This window comes from Rattus norvegicus, chromosome 1 (assembly GCF_021556685.1).
Source record: "Rattus norvegicus strain SHRSP/BbbUtx chromosome 1, alternate assembly SHRSP_T2T, whole genome shotgun sequence".
Lineage (NCBI taxonomy): Eukaryota > Metazoa > Chordata > Mammalia > Rodentia > Muridae > Rattus > Rattus norvegicus.
In genome coordinates, this window is record NC_141534.1 from 182,806,550 (window position 1) to 182,830,138 (window position 23,589).

The following is a 23,589-nucleotide window of genomic DNA, read 5'->3' on the forward strand; positions in this document are numbered from 1 at the left end:
CCAGGCTACTCTCCATCCAGGTTCCTCCAAGCCAAAATAATCTAAAACCTTGTATATTTTGATTGTATCTTTCATAAAAGAAAAAATTTAACGAGCCATGGGCCATGATTGAAAAGAAACATGATTACTAATGACAGAGCACGTGACATCAATCATACAAAACTTTAAGCACAATTTTATTGTTCAATGAAAAACAGCTAAACCACACATTGGCCCATGTTCTCAGAAAAAGCATAATCCAACAGAGAAAGATACTTTTTATATATACTTTCCAGATAAAGTCTCATGATGGAAACTCTTTTTCTCTTAAAGATGGAGGAAAATATGGCTAGAGAGATTCTCAGCAGCTGAGTGTTTGTTGATCTTCGAGGGCACCTAAGTTTGGTTCCCAGAATCCATATTATTTTTTATTTATATCTTAATTTATTTACAACTGTGGCTTTTCTTATAATTGATTACAAAACAGTATAATGGTGTTTTAAAATCTACTTGTGGAGGATTAATTTTATTGTATTTTCTTGGGAATTCCAATTGTTCTACTTTGTATGGTAACCGCTAGGCTATAAAGATCTCAGGGATGCCCTGGATGCTGCATTAATGCACCTAAGGGTCCATCAAAACAGATCCCTAAAATTATTCCTATTGCACTAACTGTAGACTCTTTCATCCGTACTACTAACTTTATCAAATTAATACTAATAGCCAATTTATCCACAAATTCATGTCCACAATGGACAGACTTTACCCTGATAGGGTCAGTGCTTACAGAATTCAACGAATTCCCCTCCTTTGCAGAGCTAATATTTTAGTGTAATTCGTTTCGTGAATGTGCTTTTCAATACTTGCTCCAATAACTAGTAGATGCACAGAAGAAGAAAACTGAGTAATCTGTCTACCTCTCTAAATAGTTGAAGATGATACCTGTCCAACAATATTTACCAAGTGCTCACTGTGCATAACGCACAGAGTAGGCATGTTCAGACTACACAAATGCATTTGCTTTGTCTTCAAATGGACACTTATCTCGTAGGAGGATAAGACATGCACAAGTAGCTAAAGTCCAGTGCCCATCATAAGTTGTATGAAAAGTCTCAAGGGGCTGTGGAAAGTCAGAAGAGAAAGAACTGTGTTGGAAGGCACCAGTCACAGATGATCAGTGAAGACTTTGTTGAACCAGGTCTTAATGGATCTCCAAGGCTTTAGGAGGTAAACAGACTTTGAGAACATAGACAGGTGTCTTAGTTCCTTTTATATTGTTGCTGTGATAAGATAAAACTACGGCAATTTATAAAAAAGTTTATTTGGGGCTTATGACTTTAGAGAGTGGGTCAATGACCATCATGGCTGTGATCATGGCAGTAGGTGAGCAAGTCAGCAGGCACAGTGCTGGAACAGTAGCTGAGAACTTATATTTTGAGACACAACTACCAGGTAGAGTTATAGGCTTTGAAACCTAAGCTCACCCCCAGTCACACACCTCCTCCAACAAAGCTATATGTCCTAACCCTTCCCAAACACTTCTACCAACTGGAGACCAAGTATTCAAATATATAAGCCTATGGGTGCCCTTCTCACTCAAACCGCTGCAATGGGTATCCCTAATAGAAAAACGATGTGATAGGTGGCTTGCACATGGGGAAGTACAGACATGTTCAGAAGGTTGCACACAGACAGACTTATTCGCGATGTAAAAAATAATAATAATAATAATGGAAGCTATGTAGAGAGCCATGACTTCAGGCTCAGACCTCTGAACTCTGAAGACCATGACATACTAACACACTTTATCCTCGTGGTCCCAGTGTCTCCTTTGAATTCTAATTTGTAGCTCTTCTGGCCTCCTGCTCAGCATGACTCCCTGATCTAATACTACTACAGTTTCTCAACACCATACTTATTTCCAGATTCTCTGCTGTCCCTCCCATTGCCCATCCTTGTCGCCTGCTCTCACCAGTTCCCAGTGAGCTACAAATCAGTGGCAGCTCCATTGCACCACTTGCTTAGGTCCAAATTCCTCCTTAGGTGAGGTCACCTCTGACTCAACCCCCATTCTCTCTGCTCTTTGTTTTCACCTTCTCACAGTATATCTAGGCATTGTCACTGTTTCTATAGCTCTGGTCAAAGCAGCCAGCAGGTTTTGCCAGAACTTTCTCAGTGTTTTCCTGTGTTCACTCTTGACTCCTTCACAATACTCCAAATATGGATCAAGCCAGAATAAGCTTGTTAAAACCCCAGCCAGTGTTCACATCCTTCTTTTCAATGGCTCCCTAACTCACTAAGACAGCAGAGTTCCTCCTGTCTGCCAGCCACACTGGCTCCCTTAATTCCTTACTTACAGCTGACTTAGGTGCCTTATGAGTTCTGCATATGCTTTTCCCTTATCCTAAAATATGTCTTCCTCGGAATCCACAAGACTTGCTCTCTCAATTCCTTAGAGTCTCTGTGAAGACACCTTTTCTGATCAGTGCTTGCTTATCCTGTTTATAATTCCTTTTCCCCAATCCTCCTCCAGCTCCTGTCTATACCAGCACGCTGTGTTACTCACCTCATGCACTTTTTGCCTGTCCCAGCTGCCACAGAAACTTAACAGGGCAGAGGGTACTGCATACCATCACATCTTCAAGTCTAGAACCATGTCAGCAATACAAGCACAGGATAAAAACTCTAAGTCATTCAAAATCAGAAGCTAGACAGCCCAGTGGATGTCTAGGCAGAAGAGAAACGAAGAGAAATGATAGCTTTGGAGTGGATATACAGAGTGACCATAAGTGGAGACCATTTGTTGAGGAGGTGCAGCCAGAGTCCTATTGATAACAAGAGACTGAAAGCAGATAGACCTGAGGCATTTGAAATGGACTGAACTAGAATCAGCAAGTCTATGATGTGCCTGTAAGTGCAAGTAGTACAGAGAACATGAGAATGCGTCGTTGTATACAAGAATGTGGAACTTAAAACTGGAGTGGGGCTATAGAAGGTTACCGACTGATAATTTGGGATACCCTCCTGAATAAAAGTGGGGAACAAACTAACCTCATTGATACATGTTAAAGAGTGCTGGAATTCTTTGATTCAAATCTGAACACTCCAATGTATTTCATCATCTCATGCATTCCAGATCTAGAGCAAAGGTGGCTCAGTCGGCTTAAATGGCTTGCAGTGTTTACTTCTAGAGCATTCTTCATGACAGAGACCACAGTGCTTCTGGATAGAAAGCAAGGTATCTAAGGAAAAGCATTTGGGAAGAAACAGCTTCTTTTTTTCTTTCCCAAGTCAAAGTCAATATTTTCACTCTCACAGTAGAGCTATCACCCCAAGTCCTTTCAGGTCATTGATACTTTAGTTGAAACAGTCATAGGTGAAGTTATGTTTTTCACACCTGATAATAGTGCATCACAAAGACCACTTCACTAGCCAAATACCATCAAATAAGTTGTCTGTCTGCTGTCCATCTGTAAAACTGTAATGAATAGTTGCCACGTTTCTGTTATGTAACATAAAGTCTACCATGTACAGAAGACACTGCTCCATGAAATGAGCAAGAGATGTTTGAGTCTGTGACAGGATAGCATACATGAAGGATACCATACATGAAGATTTCCCAGTTTTTTTATGTTAAGTATCTTAAATATAGATTTAACAGTATTTGGAAGAAATTTTAAGCACATCAATTGTGAATATTCTGTAATTTATGTCATATCATAAAGCCATGCTTTATTCTTGCGACCTAGGTTCCAAGTTTAAAGAGATCTTCATTTACAGATAACCCTTTACAGTAACCCAAAGAACTGGTGCTTTCTGCTTTAAGAACATATAAAACCAATGATTAGTCAGAAGATGATCACTTCTAGTAATTAGCCCCATCTTTATAATTCCCTACATTCACTGGTAGGTAGTATTTCCTGGAAAGTACTGATCCTGAAAGAACACTCTTCAGCGATAAAGATCAGATCAAAGAGGCACTTCCTCTGTGTCTGTTCTTTTCTTCTGAGGCACAGGTAACCTGCTTCTGTTCTTGCAGAAGCCATTTGTGCCCATTGTACAGCTGGCTGACATATAAACAGAGAAACATAATCCAACTCTAATGGAGGAAAAATATACTATGGAGTCCTGAAGAAGACACGAACAGGGCAAAGTGGAAAGGGCATGAGACTTCCCACCTGCACCCTTAACAATGTGGATCACATTGAGACAAATGGAAGATCCAAAGCCCGAAACTCCTACAGAAAATGATGCCATAAGGACCTCTCCACATCTGAGGCCAGTGCTGTCAAAAGAAAGGTTCATAGTGTTTCCAGGGGTGCTGCTCAGTAAATAGTTTAAATTCCTTCCACTTGAGACAGAAAACCCAAGCATATTGGCCTCTCCCCTCCCCCACTATCGAGTTAATATTCCATGATATGCTCTTCAGACAGCAGAGATCTGCAAATGACTATTTCACAGAGAATAAGAATATATCCTAGTAGTTTTTTAAAAAGCAACCATGTGGCAGAGCCATGTTAATAAACCTGGAGTAGTATAAACTGTAAGATAGTGGCTAAGCAGAGGAGTAATTAGCCTTTAGCATCCTCTTCCTTCAAGAATGCGTCCTCCTGTGTTAGTTCTTTTGAATAGCTCCAGCTCTGGCTGCCTTTGTTGGGCTTGGAAATTGTTCACATATGAGAAGAATTAAGCCCTCATTTAACAGAGGCACATGCCTGTCAAGACTAGAGGAACAAAGACTAGTCCCTGGGGTCTGTTGAGCTCCCAGAGGCTGCCACTCATTCTGTTAGCAGTGCTAACCCTTTACAGAATGTTCATAAAACCCAATAAATCATTTCATCTACTCTGCTTAATGCATGAGAGCCTTACTAGTTTTCGGTGTTTTTCTTGTACAGCTTCACAGCTAGTTGGTTTAAAAAAAAAAAGGTTCCTATTGTTTGTTTTCAAAATGTAATGAGACTTTTCTTTTCAAGATGTGAATATCCTAAACACTATCCACATAAGTAGAGGTGGTGTCTCCTCAGATTTCCTTGCACAGATCTTTCCCACGTGGATGGTTAATCTTAGCTCACTCATTCTATAAACTCCAATGCTCTCACAGCTGGGCTTAAGCCCCGCTACAGGAGCCACTCCTGGCACCACTAAAATGGAGAGGCCTAGAACACCACAGAAGTGTCATCCTATTCAAATTCAGTACCTCATCCCTCTGGGTACAAGGGCAAGGCATTCTCTCAAGGCAGAGCATGCAATGCAAGGACTGCTTCCTGCTGGCTCTTTCCACCAGCAACCGTCTTCTTAGAAGCCCAAGCAAATCCCCTTCCTGTGTTCTTATTTCCCAGGATATACAGTGTCCCTCTGGGGAAAGATATTGATATAGTGACCTTCAGTGCTGCCTCTCGCCCCACCCTACTTACTCCTTTACCTGATGATAAGGCTGTGAAGAAAGCACCAACCATGCTTTAAGAGTCTTCAGTTTACTCAAAGCAGTGAAGGGTCAGACTAGAGTGAAATGAATGTGTTTATAATTATTAAAATGACTACTATGTGTAAAAGTAAACTGCTCATTTCACCTGACTGTGCAGCATGGAGAGAGAGCAAATTTGCCAAGGGTTTGCTACAGTGGTGCTAATATTCCCAGAAAATGCCGGAGTTGTAGGACTGACAGCTTCAATCCTTAAGATGCCCTGAACTCAGGAGTCATAAAAGCCTAGTAGCACAAGGACTATCCCCTAAGCAGCATGGGGAGAAAAACAGGCCTGGACCTGATAAGTAAAACCAGATCTAGCCAGTGGCTATCTGACAAAGCCCTACAATTAATGGGGACCATAAACAAACCATGGGAGCAGCATGGCCGTAGTTTCCCAAGAATCTGCTCCATTCCTATTTACTTAGGTAGCTGTCAGTTGTACAATGGGCACAAACGCCTTATGCACGAACAGATAAACTCTACACATGCCTCAGCAGAAAGGAAGGAATGAAGTGGTAGTAACATCAGAGTCCTTCTCATTTGTGATTATGTATCCTCCCCACATGGTTTATCCATTTTCAAAAACAAATTGTTTTCATGTTTAAACCACAATCACATCCTGCAGGCCTTTGCACAGGCAGATATCAGAATGCGGTGCCACAAATTAAATAACCCTCGAAAAAATACAACAAAGTTTATTTATAAAAAATGACATTAAGGTGAACTGTCTAATAAGAACTTAGATTTGCTTAAATAGAACATTATATGGTTCTGTTTTAGATTCATCCCTAAAGCCCTGAAATATATTAGAATTTTAGTGAGTAATTACCCTATTTACTTCAAACAAAATGGGAGGAAATCGGAAAACCATATTAAGCGCTGCCACACATCAGAAATGAAATTCTCTCATATTTTCATCATACAACCCAATAAATAAATTGTAGTTGGAAAATCCATTGGTACCAGAAGATGAAACATAACTAGCTACAAAGGAGAAACAGCCGTAAGGACTCATACCCAAGTTATCTCCACATGACACCTACTTCCAGGAAGCATGTCGGGAAATTTCCCCTTCACTGATTGACTGACCTCCACCCCTTCCCCGGGTTTCAAAGTTCCAATCGTTTAACATCTCTTTCCAAATGAAAACAAGAGACTGAGAACTTCTCTGTGCATTCTGCATGCATTGACGTAACACTTCGGTGGGATGTGTTGTAATTTCCTGCAATTAATACCTTGGAAAGCTATGAATTTTTCCCCAAAATTGTAATATTTTACTTGTAACACTAAAATTGAGTTTGAGTCACCCTTTCCATTATGGATCCCTAGTGCCAGGAATTTGTCATTAACTCCAAGACGTGTTTGCTGTCCCCTGAAAGCAGGGCTTTATAAAGGTCTTTATATAGTCCTTGTCCTAAATAAAATTTTCTAAAAGTCCCCTTAGCCAGCATCTAGGTGGCAAGCATTGCAATCCATTGCAATGAATGTCCCATGGAGGCATCCCACAATTCCAAGCTCTTCCATGGTTTACAACAGCATCCTCCTCTGAACATGATCAATGGTACAGTCAACTTGGTGTTTCTTCTCAAGCTTTATTGGCAAGAATGTCCATACTCTCTCTTTTTACTCTCAGGCCTCACATCTACCCTTTCAACCAGAATCAAAGCTACTCAGAATTTCGGGGGCAAGGTTTAGAACCCTTGCTTTAAAACAAGAAAGCAGAGCTATCTGAAGGACATGCAGAAGGTACGGGACAAAGACCAAGCGCAGATGCACTGAATCCCAGTCTGGGCTGCCTTCTGTGAGCACATCTTTCTTATCTTTCTTCTTTGCCCTGATTCTCTTTTGTCTCCATTTGTGTATTCATGGATTCATAGAATCCACTGATTCTATGGAGAGCAGGTCAGTCACCTTCATGAATCCTCTTTTCTCAGCTTGAAAACCATGGCCTCCCAGAGCCAAGGAGAATATTTAAGTGTGGAATTAATCCATTGTCCCAGGCAAAGTCAGGAAAATTAGTCAGAAACAGGTATAAATATCAGTAAAAATGGGCTTTAAACCCTGGGAAAACATTGTCCTGCAAATAGTTGCAAGCAATTTGGAGACTTGATTGTTTTGAACTGGAAGCAACCATCAATCACAGATGTTCAATCCCAAGAGTTAGGGATGACATATGACGAAGGCAGACACAAGATGCAAAGACTGACAACCAGCCTTTTCTGAAAGAGGAATGATGACATTAACCAGGCAACACTGTACTCTGTTCTAGTCTCTTTTGAGGCTTATTTTTAGGTAACCTTATAAGATCTTGCTGTTTTTGCATTATTGTGTTCGGTTTCTGTTCATGTAATGTTATACTAAAACATTATCCTAAATGACTAAAAACTACTTTGGTGTCATTTTTAATAGTCAGTGACAGACCACCACAATGAATAGACAATAAATTTAACTTAATAAGATCTTTTACTGCACATTTAAAATTTTAACTTTTAAATTATAAAAGCACTTAGAAAAAAGTTAATCCTAAACTAAAAAAAGATAGCTTAATTTTAATTCTACTATTCAAACACATTTGCCTTAATGACTGTGTATATAGAGGACATCACAAATCAGGGTCCTAGTCAGGGATTCATCTCGTTGGGAAGGAACAATGCTAGCAATATGAATGTCAAGTCCAAGTCACAGAGTTCGGGTTACCTACTCTACAGACTACTAAGATCTGAACTCTCTCCTGCAAGAGACCATCTAGGGCTTAGGAGTTCCAAGGATATCCCCCATCCTAAAATGGGGTCCATGTGAGGTCTCTCAGAACCCAGTGAATCTAACAATCCAATCAGAATTAATCTCTTCAGAAACACAGCTGTGGTGTGGATGCTGAGCTGGGGAGTGTTGGAGCTGGAATTTCTCAGTTGGTAGAGAGCATGCAGGTTCCATCACTCTGGTGCTGAGCTGAGTCCTCTGACCCTCTAAAGGCTAACCTATAGAACCCAGTAATCCATCCTACTAGAGTATTATTGTCAGGCACAAATCCCAGGTCAGTAAATGGCACCCCTACCCTACCTTGCCTTTACATGACAGGAATACACAGAGCACACAAATAATTCAATGGAATACTATACATTTCCCCATTTCTCAAGACACCTTAATCATCACAAAATAATTGGACACTTTTTGTTCCTGGGCACTGGGGCTCTGATACCTGTCACTACACTCATGCCTATTCTTTCAAGTCCCAGCCAGACCCCAGCTTATAAACTGTTTGAACCTTATGGTCTGCAGTAAAGTGCAAGTCAGGAGAACGAAGGGCTAACACACACAGGATGAAAAAGAAGATGTCCTTCATTGAACCTTCACTGTCAGCTGGTGGGGGGAGGCATCCCCCTTTTTTTGGAAGTTCTCAGTCTTCAATTGCCTCCTCTCAATCCACTCAAGTATATTAATTTCATAGTACCCTAAATTTATCTGGTTCTTCAACAGCTAAAACCAACTTCTACCAAATCCAGTTTCAGAAACACCAGAATAGTGGTCATAGTTTATAAGAAATGTTTTGTTTATTTGAGACACTTTTCTGGCCTGAGATGACTACCATCTAAAAAAAAATGACATCAGTTTTAAACCTTTCTTTCCCTAAAATAAATATATATTAATACACATATAAAGAAGTTATATCAATAAATATATTCATACATAAAGATGATATGTACATATGCATATATGTGTGCGTGTGTGCATGTGCGTGCTTGTGTCCATGCATGAGGCAATTCCAGCACAGAATAGCACGGCCTGTTCCCAGGAGCCTTTACATTGATGTAGCAGTCAGGCCAGTCTGTTGACCGCCTCCCACCACACTAATCTCAGCTACTGCAGGCAGACATTCTGAGAGAGAGTCCTTTCTCTGAAATACACAGGGAACAAAAAAAAAAGTCAAGCCTGCCACCTGACTGAAGATGGACTCTACCATCATTTTGATCCGGGAACTATTACAGTTTCCTCCTTGAAGGATGCAGATTTATATTTTCCTAATGGACAGGGTGGTAGGGGGAATGGATGCAGCATCTGGCAGGAGACATTACACGTTTTGCATCATTTATTTTCTTTTACTTTGAATAGGTGAAAATCTTGGGCTCTGACTCTAATAACTTTGAGTGGGTATTACTATATGTAAATTAAAAATGGCTATGTCAGGACATCCCTCAGCATTCAGAAGATATTCCCTTGTGCTCCGTCAAGTGCCACACAGTATATCAATTTTTATTCCCATCTCTCAAGCCTGGTATGCATACTGTTTAACTTCTTAAATTCTAAGTGTAGACATAACTCACAAAAGCCAGGCAAGTGCTTGACTTATGGGCCATGGCACATGTAAGATTTATACCAACAACTTTGTAAGACAAGGTCTTCTGTGTTTGTGCAGCCACACTGCACAACTTCATCTGTGTTTAAAAAGCTATAAAATAAATTGGAAAGGTTTGTTTACTGTCCTTCTAATTTCTCAAGCACCATCGATCTAATAACAAGGCCTGTTTTAGCATGAGAGCAAGGAATTGGACCCTGGTTTCCAAGAATAAAATGCCCTGTTCCCTTCTGCACCATCATCAGACAGCATTGTCTAGTTCTTAGCTGACCATTCCTACACTTCTGAAACGCCTTACTCCCTGACAGTGGAAACAGCTCTCATTTGGCAGCCAGAGGAAATAGTTGCTTTTTCCTTTGCCTGTAGTTATTATGGAGATAATAGTTGATTACAGCATTACACAATGATTATCTTCTAACCACATCGCCAATTTGTGGGTTCTGAACATACATGTGTGTATCTACATAGACTCACATATGTGCGCTTACAAAATATGTCCATACCTGCTTCCCCTTACGATCTCTGAAATTATTCCCCCCATCACCCAGGAGAAGTACTAATGACAGTGTGGCAGCAGATACTAGGCATGGGCTTACTTGGGGACTTTTAAATTTATCTCTAATCTCGAAACTACTGTAAGGTACTGTAATCATCCGTTTTAGGGATTAGGAAAAGAAGGCTCAGAGATCTAAAGCAACTTGTCTGGAAGCTAGTAAATGGTAAAACAGACTACAAAGCCAATCATCAACTGGACTGGAATCTACATCCTGATTCACTTATCTCCGACACCTGTGCTCTACTATAACAAGTATGAATCCAGGTTGCTTGGTTTATACAGAGAAACCTAGCTTCCAGTGTTCCTAAATTCATGCATTTCTCATGGATGTTAAAGTTTAGTCAGTTTTACAATGTTAAAACACTTTAAGAAAACAACAGGTTATGAGTTAGTAAAGTGCTTGCACAGCATAAACAAAGCCCTGGGTTGCTTCTCAGAACCAACCAAGCAAGGCATGGTGACTTATACCTATAATCACAACACTCAAGGGATGAAAGCAAGAGGACCAGAGCTTCATTGTCATTCTCACCTTTACTGCGACTTCTAGGGCATCCTGAGTGAGACCCCCACTTCACAATTAATTAATTAAACAAGATTCCCCTCCCCCATCTCTCCACATGCTCATGACTGGCCTCTAATCGTCTCTCTCTCTCTCTCTCTCTCTCTCTCTCTCTCTCTCTCTCTCTTTCTCTCTCTCTCTCCCAATCTCTCAACTTCCTCCCCATGCCCTGAATAAACTATTCTATACTATAAAAAAAAATTAAACAAACAGAAATTTGGATGAGCATATGTGTGAATGTAGTATTGAAGTGTACAAGCATATGTGAATACAGGTACATATACATGACAGCCAGATAAGGCTCTGTGACTTACTTTGTTGAGACAGTGTCTCTCACTGAACCTGGAACTTAACTGGTGACCAGCAAGTCCCAGAAATCCTCTGGTCTCCACCACTTACAAAGCAAGTTCACGCATGAATGTGACCACACCCAGCTTTTAATGTAGGTGCTGGGAATTGAACTCAGATCTTTATTCTTGCTCAGCAAGCATTGTTACCTACTAAGCCATCTATCCACCCCAATAAGAATGTGTCAGGGTAGGGATAGTTTAGTTGCTGGTTAAAAAATAAACTGTTTAGAATAATACTAAAAGTCATGTGATCTCTGAAAATTCACTTTCTACATGTCCTGTCTCTTTTTATAAGACCATATTTCTTTTTTAAATATGCCATCGCCTAGAAACACACACATGATATCATCAGTTTCTTGTGTTCCTCATATACCCCTATATAAATTAAAAGTCAAACTATTGGAAACACTAGCCACAGTTACCTGCTTCAGATATAGTCTGTTTAAAGTTTCTAGGAAGTTAAGTGTCTGTGACCAAAGACGAAGGTATATCTTAACTAGTCATTTAGTTTTTAGGTTATATCTCAACTCTCTGAACTATTGGAAGGATGGATGGATGGATGGATGGATGGATGGATGGATGGATGGATGGGTGGAGGGTAGACGGATGAGTGGAAGAGTAGGTGGATAAGAGAGTGGATGGATGGTTGGATAGACAGATAGATAGGCAGTCAATCTAAACAACCCAGGTTTAGCATTTAGGTATGTAATCTATACTATAATGTAAAGGTCAACATTTCTCAATTCTTATTACCCACTACAATTATACACAAAGAAAATTTTAGCTCTGCCAGTGCTAGGACTATAGTTTAACTAATTAAATAATTACATCAGGATATTTCATATGGGTATTAGATGCCAGTACTTTTTAAAGTCTTCCATGTAATGACAAGGTACAAACAAGGTTGAGAATCACTAACATGCAACATTGTCAGTCAATGCCCATTTTCATCAACAGAAACATGTTTTTAAAAAAGTTTTTAACATGAAGAAAGGTTATTGACCCTCAGGATAGACACAAACTACTTTAAAGTCCCTAGAAAGTAATGCAGACTAGAAAGTTTATATGCAGATACCAAAAGAATTCTCAACCATAAATATAATCTCAAACTATGTTACAAAAGTTTCTAGTCCATTCTTTTTACCTCTTAGTTGAAGTAAACTGAGTCCAATTATTCAAATTTTCCCATTTACTAATAAATAATGTGTATTCTGGTTTGACCATGCACATCTAAACCCCAGCAGTCAAGAGGTGGGGCAGCCTGAGTGCTTAGGATTCAAATGTAAGAGTGATCAAGGTCTTTTATTTTACAGACCAGTACAATTTAATAAACAAATAAACAAACAAGCAAACACAAAACCAGAGATCTACATGTAGTTCATAGCATTTACCAAATAAAATTACTAGAAAAAGAAGCAGGTAACATCTATGATGACTATAGCTCCCTAAAAAGGAAGGACATTTTCAATTCATAAAAGGTGAAATGTGAGAAGTGTTGTTGCTTTTAAGTTTGGCTCTGTGATCAACTTGTGACAGCCATCTCCTTCTCTGCTTTCCTGAGTGAGGACCTTGAAAGCAGCCTAAGTTATGCTGTGGAGGAGGATATGTACCACCTCTTCCCGTACTGCTTTCTCAAGTGTTTCCCAAACTTCTGATTGATCCAAATGCAGGTGCTCAACCACTATTTGCTTGAAGTTTTTATATTTATTAAAGTTGCTTTTCTGTTTCAAATACATTTATTTCATAGAAAACATTTTGTCACTGCTTAAAAATCAAAACAAAAATGGCTCATCAGTAGAAAAATAACCAGAACCTTGCAAAGTAGTGGGTTTGAAACAAGGTACCCGCAGGGCTAAGTTAGGGCTACTCCCAGAAGACACAGGTTACTAAAAGAAAACTCAGTGCCAGGCATGAGATATCTCCTTAGCAGTTATTAGTCGGGGCAGGCCACCAAGCACCCAAAACAACACAGCCTATCAACTCTTGGTTGCCTGCCATAGCTAAACAGCAGGCCCCCAGTGCTGAAGACAGCATAGTTACAGAACACAGAGAAATCTATTTTGAAATGAACAGAAAACTATGCCCCTGCTGGCTAGCTGCCATAGTGCCAAAGGGTACTGTGCAGGCTCCTGGAAAAGCCACCAAAGATCTGGCCTAGCACTGGACTCTGCATGCTACAGTACTGTCCTGCCAGGCAAGATATATTGGCAAAGAGATACTGGCATTACTGTTATGGGTTAATAAACTTCTTTCTAATTGATTCTGAGGCTGTTATTATAAACCTGGTCAAAAGTCCTTGGCAAGGAAGGTCACTGGACCTAGTGAGGGAATTAACATGTTGTCAAACCGCCTTCTAAGTTTTTATTTATATCCATATATTTTTGCTGCTCTCAATCATGATTAGAGAAGCTTCTTTTTACAGTGGACAGTCTCTCATAACTGGTCAAAATATTAAATATTGGGAACTGAGTACTCATATTAAACAAAGTATTTTTTTTTAAAAAAAGAAAAGTAAGTATTTATCCTAGAAGTAAATAACCTGAGGCCTCATGTGGTGGTCCATGTTCTTAGTGGTAGCACTTGGAAGTTGAGTCAGAAGAATCAACTGCAAGTTCAAGGCCAGTGTGGGCAATGTGGTGAAACGTTATCTCAAAAAGAAGACAGTGATGAAAAATTACTTATCTAATTATTGTCATAGTAGAAACCTCTCTGACACATACATATGAGAGAGGCAGGGGCGGGGGGAGGAAGGAATGAGATTGACTAAAAACTTATATAAAACTGAACCCTCAAGGAGAAGAGGACCAAGAAACCAACAGAAAGAGTTACTTTCTCCTTATAAGACTGAGTCACTGCCATGTAATGTCACCTGCTGATGCCCCCAGGATCATCTTACCCACTGGGCAGCTTCATGCCCTGCCTAGGAAAAGAGGAGATTTTCTACCACTTTAGTCCCAAGCAAGAAGACTCTCTGGCTTCCATAAATTTTCAGAATCTCTGATTTAGGAAACTGGGGATAGGATCTGAGAGATGAACAGATCTGGGAAGCTGGGGGCTACAGAGAGTTCCAAGGCAAGAGGGAAGGCTCACACACAGGAACGCCACAGTCTCACAGACCCCACTTTCCCTTTGCATAGCATCTTTGCACAAGGCCACATTTGGGAAAGCAGGAAACTAGAGGATTAAGTCTTCAGAGCATCGTATGGGATCTTGTCTACACTTTTCTTATTTCTAGACCCATTCCAAACTAAGCAATCGGGAGTGATTAATGTGTAGTTTTAACCACAGTAAGGGTTTGTCATCTTAGCTTTTATGGCCCTTGCAATTCATAAATTACAGCAGCTTTACCTATTCTTTATAATCTAGAAACTTCATTATTAAAATGTTTGAAGCAGGCTATACAGCATCTATCATTACTTTAAAAGTTAATTATATTACAGAAAAGAAATAATTAGATTTGCATTTTTATCTTGGTTTTAAACTTCGAAAGAAGATCACCACAGCTTGCCTGTGGGCAACTGAAAAAGCATGCAGTGGAGAAATAGAGAGGAGAGAGGGTCTGTTTTTCTTGGCTAATTCATGATTGAAGATAGAATTACAAGATATTTTTAAGGGCTTGCTGAAGCTGGGGGCTAATCCTAGACTTCTAAGCTTTGTTTATTTCATTGCATGGCAAGAGACTACCAGACACATGTACAATGCCAATAGAAGTATCAAATTGCTTTCGATGGATTTACTTGCTTCTTTCCAAGGCTTTTGGAAGGAGATCCATTACCTGATCGATACCACACAGAACCAGACTGTTTGCTGGAGCCTAAGCAGGAGCGGCGTTATTGCCTTGCTTCTCAGCACTAAACACAGTTAGAAGAGAGATGCGGCCTAAGCTGGTCTGAGGGCGGCAGCCAGCTCTTGAACGTGCTCTGCTCTAGCCATCTTGGAAAGACAATAAATGGAAGGTCCAGCTCTTAAAATTAGAGGTCAATTAGATACTTAACGATGAAGCATATCTTCAAATATATATCTATTATTTTATGCTAGCAAAAAATTAATTAACCAGGTCAAGCAGGCCAGGAAGGCTAATGTACAAAGTAATTATTTCTGATCTTTAGACAACTACTTCCCATAAAAAGGTTGTCCTTTATTCTGCTCAGCAGATACCTGAAATGTCTTTAGTAAATCATCCTGAAGTAAGCCACAGGCAAAGCTTAGCTGAAAGACGGGACATTTCAAGCCATCTTGTTTGATTGCTTAAGGTGATTGTTTTCTTCTTGGAATATTTGTGTATCTCTGTATCACATGGCAGGAAGGAGAACATACGTTTATTGGTGTTGTTCTGCCATACAAGTAATGCAGACACACATGACATATACCAACACCATATAAGTATATCATAACCACAATAGAAAATGCTACATATGAAAATATTCACATGCTCTTAAATCTCCCATGATACAAAACTGAAAAACAGCATGGGGAAAGGTTAATAAACAGCATGTTCTACAGCAGTTACAATTTCTGGCTTTCTAAAGATAGAGTTCCCCATCTAACATGTTTCTGAAGTGATAGAGAGGGGCAAGGAATATTGGGTATTAATCATAAATTAATTATGATCCCAAGCTTCCCAGTTTTATTCAAGAAGATGAGTATTCGTGAACTGACAGCATCAGCCCTTACAGAAAGCCAAGTGCCTGAGGAAATCCCCAGCAGCCATTTCCTCTGGAAGAGTCTGTTCTTTAGTCAGTCTTAGAGACAGACCACTTGAATGACTCTAAACCCTGGTCTGAAAAGACTTGGGTCACTAGATAACACCATTCATTTCTGGGAAAGTAAATTTTTTCACAAAGGTGTTTTAATGAGCTGGATTCTCTTACAAAAACTAAGTTGCAGCCCTAAGATGCCATCATTAAATGTATTCCCAATGACAGGTGCCAGTGTGGGATATTGTATCCATGAACAATGGCTTTTCTGATTAAATCTATAATTTGGTCAAATGAAAGTAGATGAAGGAATACATAAAATAATAAGATCTAGATTTATAAAATATTTTAATCTAGTATAGCCTTATCTTGACTAGTTGATTAAAATACTATAACAACTTTTTAAATACATTTTTTGAAGTGGTTTCTGTATGCCAGTTCACATAAGTCATGAATCAAATTCTTCAGGACACTGGTTGAGGTATTACAGTGAAATTAGTAGGGAAAGTAGGTTGAAATGACTGAAGCCATCATCTTCCTTTAGGACTACAGCATTAAGAAGCAACTTTGCTGAGTAGGAAAACTCACATTCCATGACCTCTTTGTTTTATATCGCATTGTCTTGCTGTCCAGGAATATCAATCATGCCTGACTTTTCCTGTGTTCCATAGAGGATATCCACTTAATATGTAACAACCTTGAGGAATCACCATTTCCCAAAGAACAATCATGGATCTGCATTCAAAAGGCAAACAGCATCTGCTAATATTAAACTATGTTAATAATCCTTTAAATCATAATCCCTATTTTTTAAATGGTGTTAGCTCACTAAAACCAATTAAAAGATCACAAAATCACTAATCATATTTTTTCAACTCCATTTACACAGTCTTAAAGATCCTCTCTAAAAATGTAGTTAGGATCTACCAAGGCAGAATTATGTAAAATAAAAATGTTCAAAGAGGAAAAAAATATTAAGAAAATTCTTTCTCAACTGCACATACAGGTTCTGAATGACTGCACATAAAATTCTCATCAGGACCTTTACAGGACCATCTCAGCCACAGCTTTTCCTAACGCCAGTGAAAGATCATGGTTTTCATTCTGGGCAAATCATTGAGGTTTTCATGTGTTGCTCTTATAATAGGTCCAGATGTGTTTCCTGCAGTTGTTAAGAGAGTTTAGACATTTTCTCCTTTCTTCTGAAGCTTGCCAATTGAAAGACAAATCAGCTTAGTGAACAGAGGAACGTCCTGACTATGGCTACTGAGTAACAGACAGCTGATTGTGAGACTGAGCATGTATGCTAGCAGGTTCTTGGCCTCCAGATGTGAGAAGGGTGTAAGTGTTACACTTTTTCGAAATTGTCTTTGCAGTCCTTGGGAACTTTAAGTAAAGTGTTGATCTGGCCTTTAATCCCAGAGCTAGGGAGCAGAACAGGTAGATTTCTCTGGGTTCAAGGCCAATCTGGTCTACACATTGAAATCTTGTCTCAGACAAAAAAAAAAAAAAAAAAAAAAAAAGCTAAGAAACTAGATTTAATTTTTAATCATCTGGTTTGTTCTGTTTCAAAAGGAAGAATGTTTCCTTTGTGTAAAAAAATTGTTGAAACAGTCTTTAATCTCACATTTTCCCCCTAAAAGTTAATTGAAATTAACCCAAAATTAATCCAACTATATACTTTCTTATAAATTAGACTATGTTTATAGCTGGTAAGAAAATACCTTTAAAAATTCAGCTTACTCATATACTCTTCCAAAGAACTGATTGAAAAGTTGAATATCAAAACCATGCTTTGTAAGAGTCAGAGATAAACAAGTTTAGTGCAAGGAGTGTTTCAGCATGGGAAAATGCTTAGAGAAACCGATTTCCTCCTGATAAGTGCTGCTGAGATGGGTCAGGATCCCACAACAGAGGAAACAGCAGGCACAAGTCTAACCGTTTACTCTAAAAAGCACAGAATCTTGTTAGAAAGAAACTTAAATCCCTAAAATCAGCCTAACAATGCCAGCCGTGCAGCTCTGCTGTTTTATAACTTGGATTTCTGAGTTCAAATGCTGATTAGCTAAATTAAAAAATAAACAACAAAAGTTAAAATTCTATTAGGAAACTTGAAAAAAGGAGAAGCCTCTCTCTCTCTCTCTCTCTCTCTCTCTCTCTCTCTCTCTCTCTGTGTGTGTGTGTGTGTGTGTGTGTGTGTGTGTGTGTATGTGTGAGTATGTGTACTTGTACACACATGCATGTGCCAGAGGGTACCGGTAGGGAAGGCTGCACAGCATGTACGTACATACCTGTGGAGGCCAGAAGTCAACCTCGCATGCTAGCTCTCATTTGCAATCTGTCTTACTGTATTAAGGCATGGTCTCTTGTCGGCTTGGAGCTTACCACTGAGGCTGGTTCCCCTGTACTGGGTTCAGGGGTGGAATTCAGGTCTTCATGCTCTATGACAAGCATTTTACCAACTGAGCTATCTCTCAAGGTCCATCCCTATTTTCTCAAACTGAGTATTCAGGCTAATATTTAGTTAATTGTGTTTCCACAGTTACTTAAAACACTCAATTTCATGTTACAATGATAAAATCATATGTGATGAGTAACTATAATATTTCATAGACTACTATGACCTAACTGCTATGTATCTGAGGTTTTCAGGAGCAGGGCAAGGTGTCAGTCAAGGCAGACCGCTGATATAAATAACATTGGCTGAAGAGCAGACTGTATTAGAAATACATAGACACATACTCTTATTAGAATGTCCATGCAGAGGACTAACTGATGTGATTTAACACCCCTGAGTTCTTGGAAAGGGAGCCAGAGAAGCACGTAAGAAACCACAGACTAGAAATCCTAACCCCAGGAGAAGGAAACACACTGGAAACTTTAATAAGGGCAGACAAGTCGCCACCTGGATAGCTATGTAATTAAGAACCTCAGCATGAGACATGAAAAGGGTATCAGGAAGAAAAATTATTCCCAGATTTAATTGTAAAGTCTGACCATCACAAATGCAAAAGACATTCCATCTTGATTTTTGAAATGCAGGTTTGAATACAAAATCAGAACACAGCCAGAAAACGCATTCCAGCTCAATCCGCCCAGTGAAGTTGCTGAAAACAAAAAGCTAAATTGAAGAGAGGCACCTCTTCAGACACCATTAGAACTGTCAATGTAGTCATGGTGCCCAGCAAAGTACGAAAGGTTAACAAAATGAAGTGAAGATCTAAGTTAAAATCACTGGCATTCTCCAATACCGTGGAACATTAGAAGAAGCTTCTATGAGTTCATGCTATTGGTGTTTCTGGAGGTGCATGAACTTCAGGCAGGGCATCAACTTCAGGAAAAGTACGCAAGATGCTCAGAAGATAGTGGCTTAGCTGTGCTAGTCTAGATCTCAATAAGTTAGAAAATATCCACAATGAACAAGAGAAAGAATTCCATTGCTGGTTAAGCATAGCTCTGGGACCAGTGTTCTGAAGGTTAATCTAGAAAACCAGCACTTTCTAGAATTCATACTTAGTTTTCTCTTCAGAAATACAACCCATTCTCCCTAACTATCTGAAACAGCTGCTAGTTGAGTTAATCATCAAGTGTCTAAAGGAACAAGATAAATCAGACTGTCACCTTCCTTTGTAGACCTGTAATGAACTGCACATTTTTATACTGAAGCTAGAAAAATAAGTAAGTAATAAATAATGGCTTCTCTAAAGTAAGTTACAACTATTCAGAACCAGTTTTTTCTTGCTGTTTAAATTGTAAGCTCCTTGAAGACAGGCCACTGTTCACTGCTATGTCTGCTTTCCCCTGTATTCAAAGAGAGTGCCGTCAGTATTTGCTAAGAAAGAAATTCATTATCAACGGGCTTTTCTTGGATTCTTCTCAGAATTGACCCAACCAGTCCTTCCTAACAAGTAAATAAAAGTAATCTTCTTTCTGAAGCCCTATTACATAATAAAACACAAAGCAGAAACTGGCTTTTAGCAGTGAAAACAGCATCTGTATGCTGCCTTGGAAACCAAGAGGTTTCAGCCTGGTGGCATTAGGATAAATGGAAGAAGGCAGGATTGAGGAGGTGGGTAGGTGTACCCTGCTCACACATCACACCACAGAAGGATGCTGTGACCAAATCTTGCTGTCCTTTTGGACAACAACTGTGTACAGCATCGTCCTTGAATAACAGCCACATTGGCACTGTTGATAAGATGGTCATTTACAACACTTTAAATTCCATTTTGAAGGAGGAGTACACCTACAGATAGTCAGATGAGGGTAATAAAACACACTGACCTGGATCTGTTGCTGCAGGAGATTAATCTTGTGCTGCTGCTGTAGAAGTTGCTGCTGTTGTCTTGCGATCTATCAGAAATAAAGTTCCATTAGGTTAAAATGAAACGCTTGCACCTTTGCCATTACGTCTCCGTCTCCGTCTCCGTCTCCGTCTCTCCTGGTACTCCCTGATGCTTTACTGCACCTCAGTTTGGAAGGAGACCATGGGATCGGGGAGGACAGGAGAAGAATCTGAGCTAGTGGGGTGCCTGTGCTTTATCCAAAAGTGCAAATGACAACCTTGTGCCCTTAGCTGAGAGCTAGCTCCTCAATCTGCACGGACTTGCTGCACTGACTTCCACAGACTTTGGAAACTAGATCCTTGCAGAATAAAACAGAAAAATCCAGCCACATTTGTCTAAATAGGATAGTCTGGCTATAAAAAGTAAAATCTGCAAGTAAAAGGCTTCCTGATGTGCCACGGGTTTATTTCTGTCATTCAGCCCTGACAGACTTATAAATATTATCAAAAGGACAGAACAGCTTAGTACACAGTGAGAAGATCCTTGCTTTTCTGATGACGCTCTGGGCTCTACAGAGCGTTTCTAAGACAAACTGTGCTGTAGTCTCAATCACCCTTTGGGGTGACACACTTGTTCACAGGACAGGATCTGCATGCAGGTGTTATATTCCCTTTCTTTGCACAGCAATCATCTCAGAAGGTTACCTGGGCCACAAAAAGAAATAGTAGCCATAAAACACAAAACCTAGTGGAGTCTGCCCCTGAGTAGGGCAAAACCTTTCCTAAAATGGTGGACTTGCTGCCTAACTAGATGGCAGTCAGCGTTCAGCTGCTCCCTTCGGCTGCTCACTGCCCACCTCACAGTTGACTACAGCCTCAGGCTCTAAAGAGGTTTCTTTCAGAGTGTGCACTGCCAAGCAGGGAGGCGTGGGAGCCCAAGAGCTCCCAGGAGGACCTGGTTTCATAGTGCTTTGTGCTCAAGAGCTCCTCTTTCTACCTATTTCCATAAGCCAGGAATCAAAAATGAACTACGTTGGGAGTGAAATGAGCGCCAATGATGCCGGTCTCTACCCCGTTCATCTTCCATCACCTGTCACCCTCTCTTGCCTAGAACAGGAGAAACACCCAATCATGTCGTCCAGCATAGAAGGACAATAGTGGGAGACTTCCTGATGCTGCTTCATGGTTTCTGGGGACAACTGGCTCATACCTGGGGTCTCTAAGCAATCCCAGATTGAGAACGGGGATTACATTTTCTCAGAGTTTAGAGTCCATAGGAAAACAGAATTTAATCAGGTTAGGACAGCCTGCTCTGGCTTGCTGCCACTCAAATCAGAAACCGACCACTCACTTTGCAGCTCTAGGTATGGACGCTGGAACCTTTGAATATTTATTTCCCCTTAGCAAACTGGTGAAACGCCACTAGGCATCTAATATTGATGGTCCCTCGTAAATGATAAAGTGCTGCCTAGAAATGCATCGGAAACACCACAGCGCAATTACCATCATCCACTCTACACACATGGGCCTGACACAGTGAAGTATGGTACATAAGCACCATGTGGCTCAAACTCTGAATTTTATTTGCCGATCGGTTGAGCTACACGCTCGCTTCATTGAGCATGACAACCTAGTTTTAAGTGTCATTTAATTTTCATTTTGAAATATAATTACAAAGTGTTCACTGTAAGATATCACTCGTCTGCAAATGTGTCAAGATTAATTTGTGCTAGCTTATTCACAAGTGTCAATAGTTAATTACTGTGTCATCTCTGGATGGCTAAATGACATTCTAACTTCTGATTTCTACAGTGCTCCTTTATGGTATTTTCCATTAGGGGCTGAGTCCATATTCCTACATGTGGGCAAATACTCAAGCATGTAAAATACCAGACGTCACAACTCATTAAAACCAACAGAGCATATACTGCTCTATATATCCCTGTAAAATACATTTAACTGAAAAGATAATTCCAGTAATAATGTCAGATTTCTAAAAAGCGCACATTAATTTGGGTCTGTCTGATCTAGAGCGTGAGAGACTATGCTATAGGATCATTGTTATGTGAAGGCGCCCTGGGAGACAAGAAGATCACTTGTAAAAGTGGTTCATTTTCTGAAAGACATACATTTAAACTCTCAGATTTTCCTTCGTTCTCATTTCTGAGTCAATCACATCCAGCTCTTTGAGGAGCCATGTACTAATTTGCTTTCAATGCCTCACCTCACCCACACTACAGAAAGAGACTAACTCGCCATCCAAACCAACCAACTTTCACATGGATGAAGAATGCAATATAATAATTATCTTGGAAAGTAAACACAAGCTAGTCGGGGCTATTTGGGGAGGAACGAGCACTTTAAAGTTAGAGGCCAGTGAGCTACAGGGTCCTAAAGCTTTTCTAGAAGAAAATCCCATCTTTTCTAGAGGGGACAGTGAGGCCTGGACAGAACCCACAGTGAGCATGAATATTCTCTGGGTGACTCTGTAGGTGGCTACACCCAAGCAATCCAAACCATATCTTCCAAAAGCCATGTTTGTCATCCGCGCTACGATTTGTTTCTTTGCCTTCTTGAAGACTAAATTGCTAGAAGTTTTCCTTCTCTCTCTCTCTCTCTCTCTCTCTCTCTCTCTCTCTCTCTCTCTCTCTCTCTCATTCTCTCTTCTTTCTTTCCCTTTTCTTTTTTTGAATTTCTGTGATTTGATTTTCTGAAGAAAGCCTCTAACAAATAGACCAATCAGTGTGATTGCTTGCTGATTTTGGCGCCCACCCCCCACATCTCCAGTTCCCTGGAGCCTTGGAGCCTCACCTGTTCTTGCTGTTGGCGAGCAAGGTCCATTTGCTGCCGCTGTTTCTCGATCTGCGAGGCTGCCAGCTTTTTCTGTTCATCGTGCGCTGCCAGGAGCTGCTCCCGCAAGCTGATCAGCTGGGTAATCATGGTGGAGAGTTGCCGTTCTTTCTCTGCAAGGCTCTCAGGTGTACCTAAAATGGGAACGAGAGGAGATCTCACAAGCTTGAGGAATGTCTTGCAGGAATCAGAAAAAGAGGGGCCCAGTTTAGGAGAACCCCTTAGACAAGGGTATAGGACTGTAACTATTAGTCCTATAAGTGCATGTGTGCTGTGATGTGGACAGTGCTTTCCATACTCAAAATTGTGTTGTCACCTAGAATCCCCGTCCCCCTCTAAAACCAAAACCAAAGCAGAATGACCTAGCAACCAGTCTAACTCCTTTTCATGATACACCCATCCTTTAAGCAAACCAGAACTCCTGAGGTTTTTAATGGTTGCTGTGGGAGGGAGAGATATTTTCTTCCGTGGTGTAGTTACAAGTAAGGAACT

General features: G+C 40.1%; 1 protein-coding gene across 46 annotated transcripts in view; it reads right to left on the reverse strand.

The window, feature by feature from the left end:
* Sox6 (SRY-box transcription factor 6) overlaps positions 1-23,589 on the reverse strand; it is a 608,765-nt gene that overhangs the window by 159,215 nt on the left and 425,961 nt on the right. For 44 of the 46 annotated variants that reach the window (XM_087657920.1, XM_087657862.1, XM_087657680.1 and 41 more), the window contains 2 exon segments: positions 23,059-23,231; positions 20,247-20,315 (listed from right to left, as the gene is read on the reverse strand). In XM_087657920.1, the coding sequence (XP_087514046.1) occupies positions 20,247-20,315; positions 23,059-23,231 (242 nt within the window). 46 annotated transcript variants of the gene reach the window in all.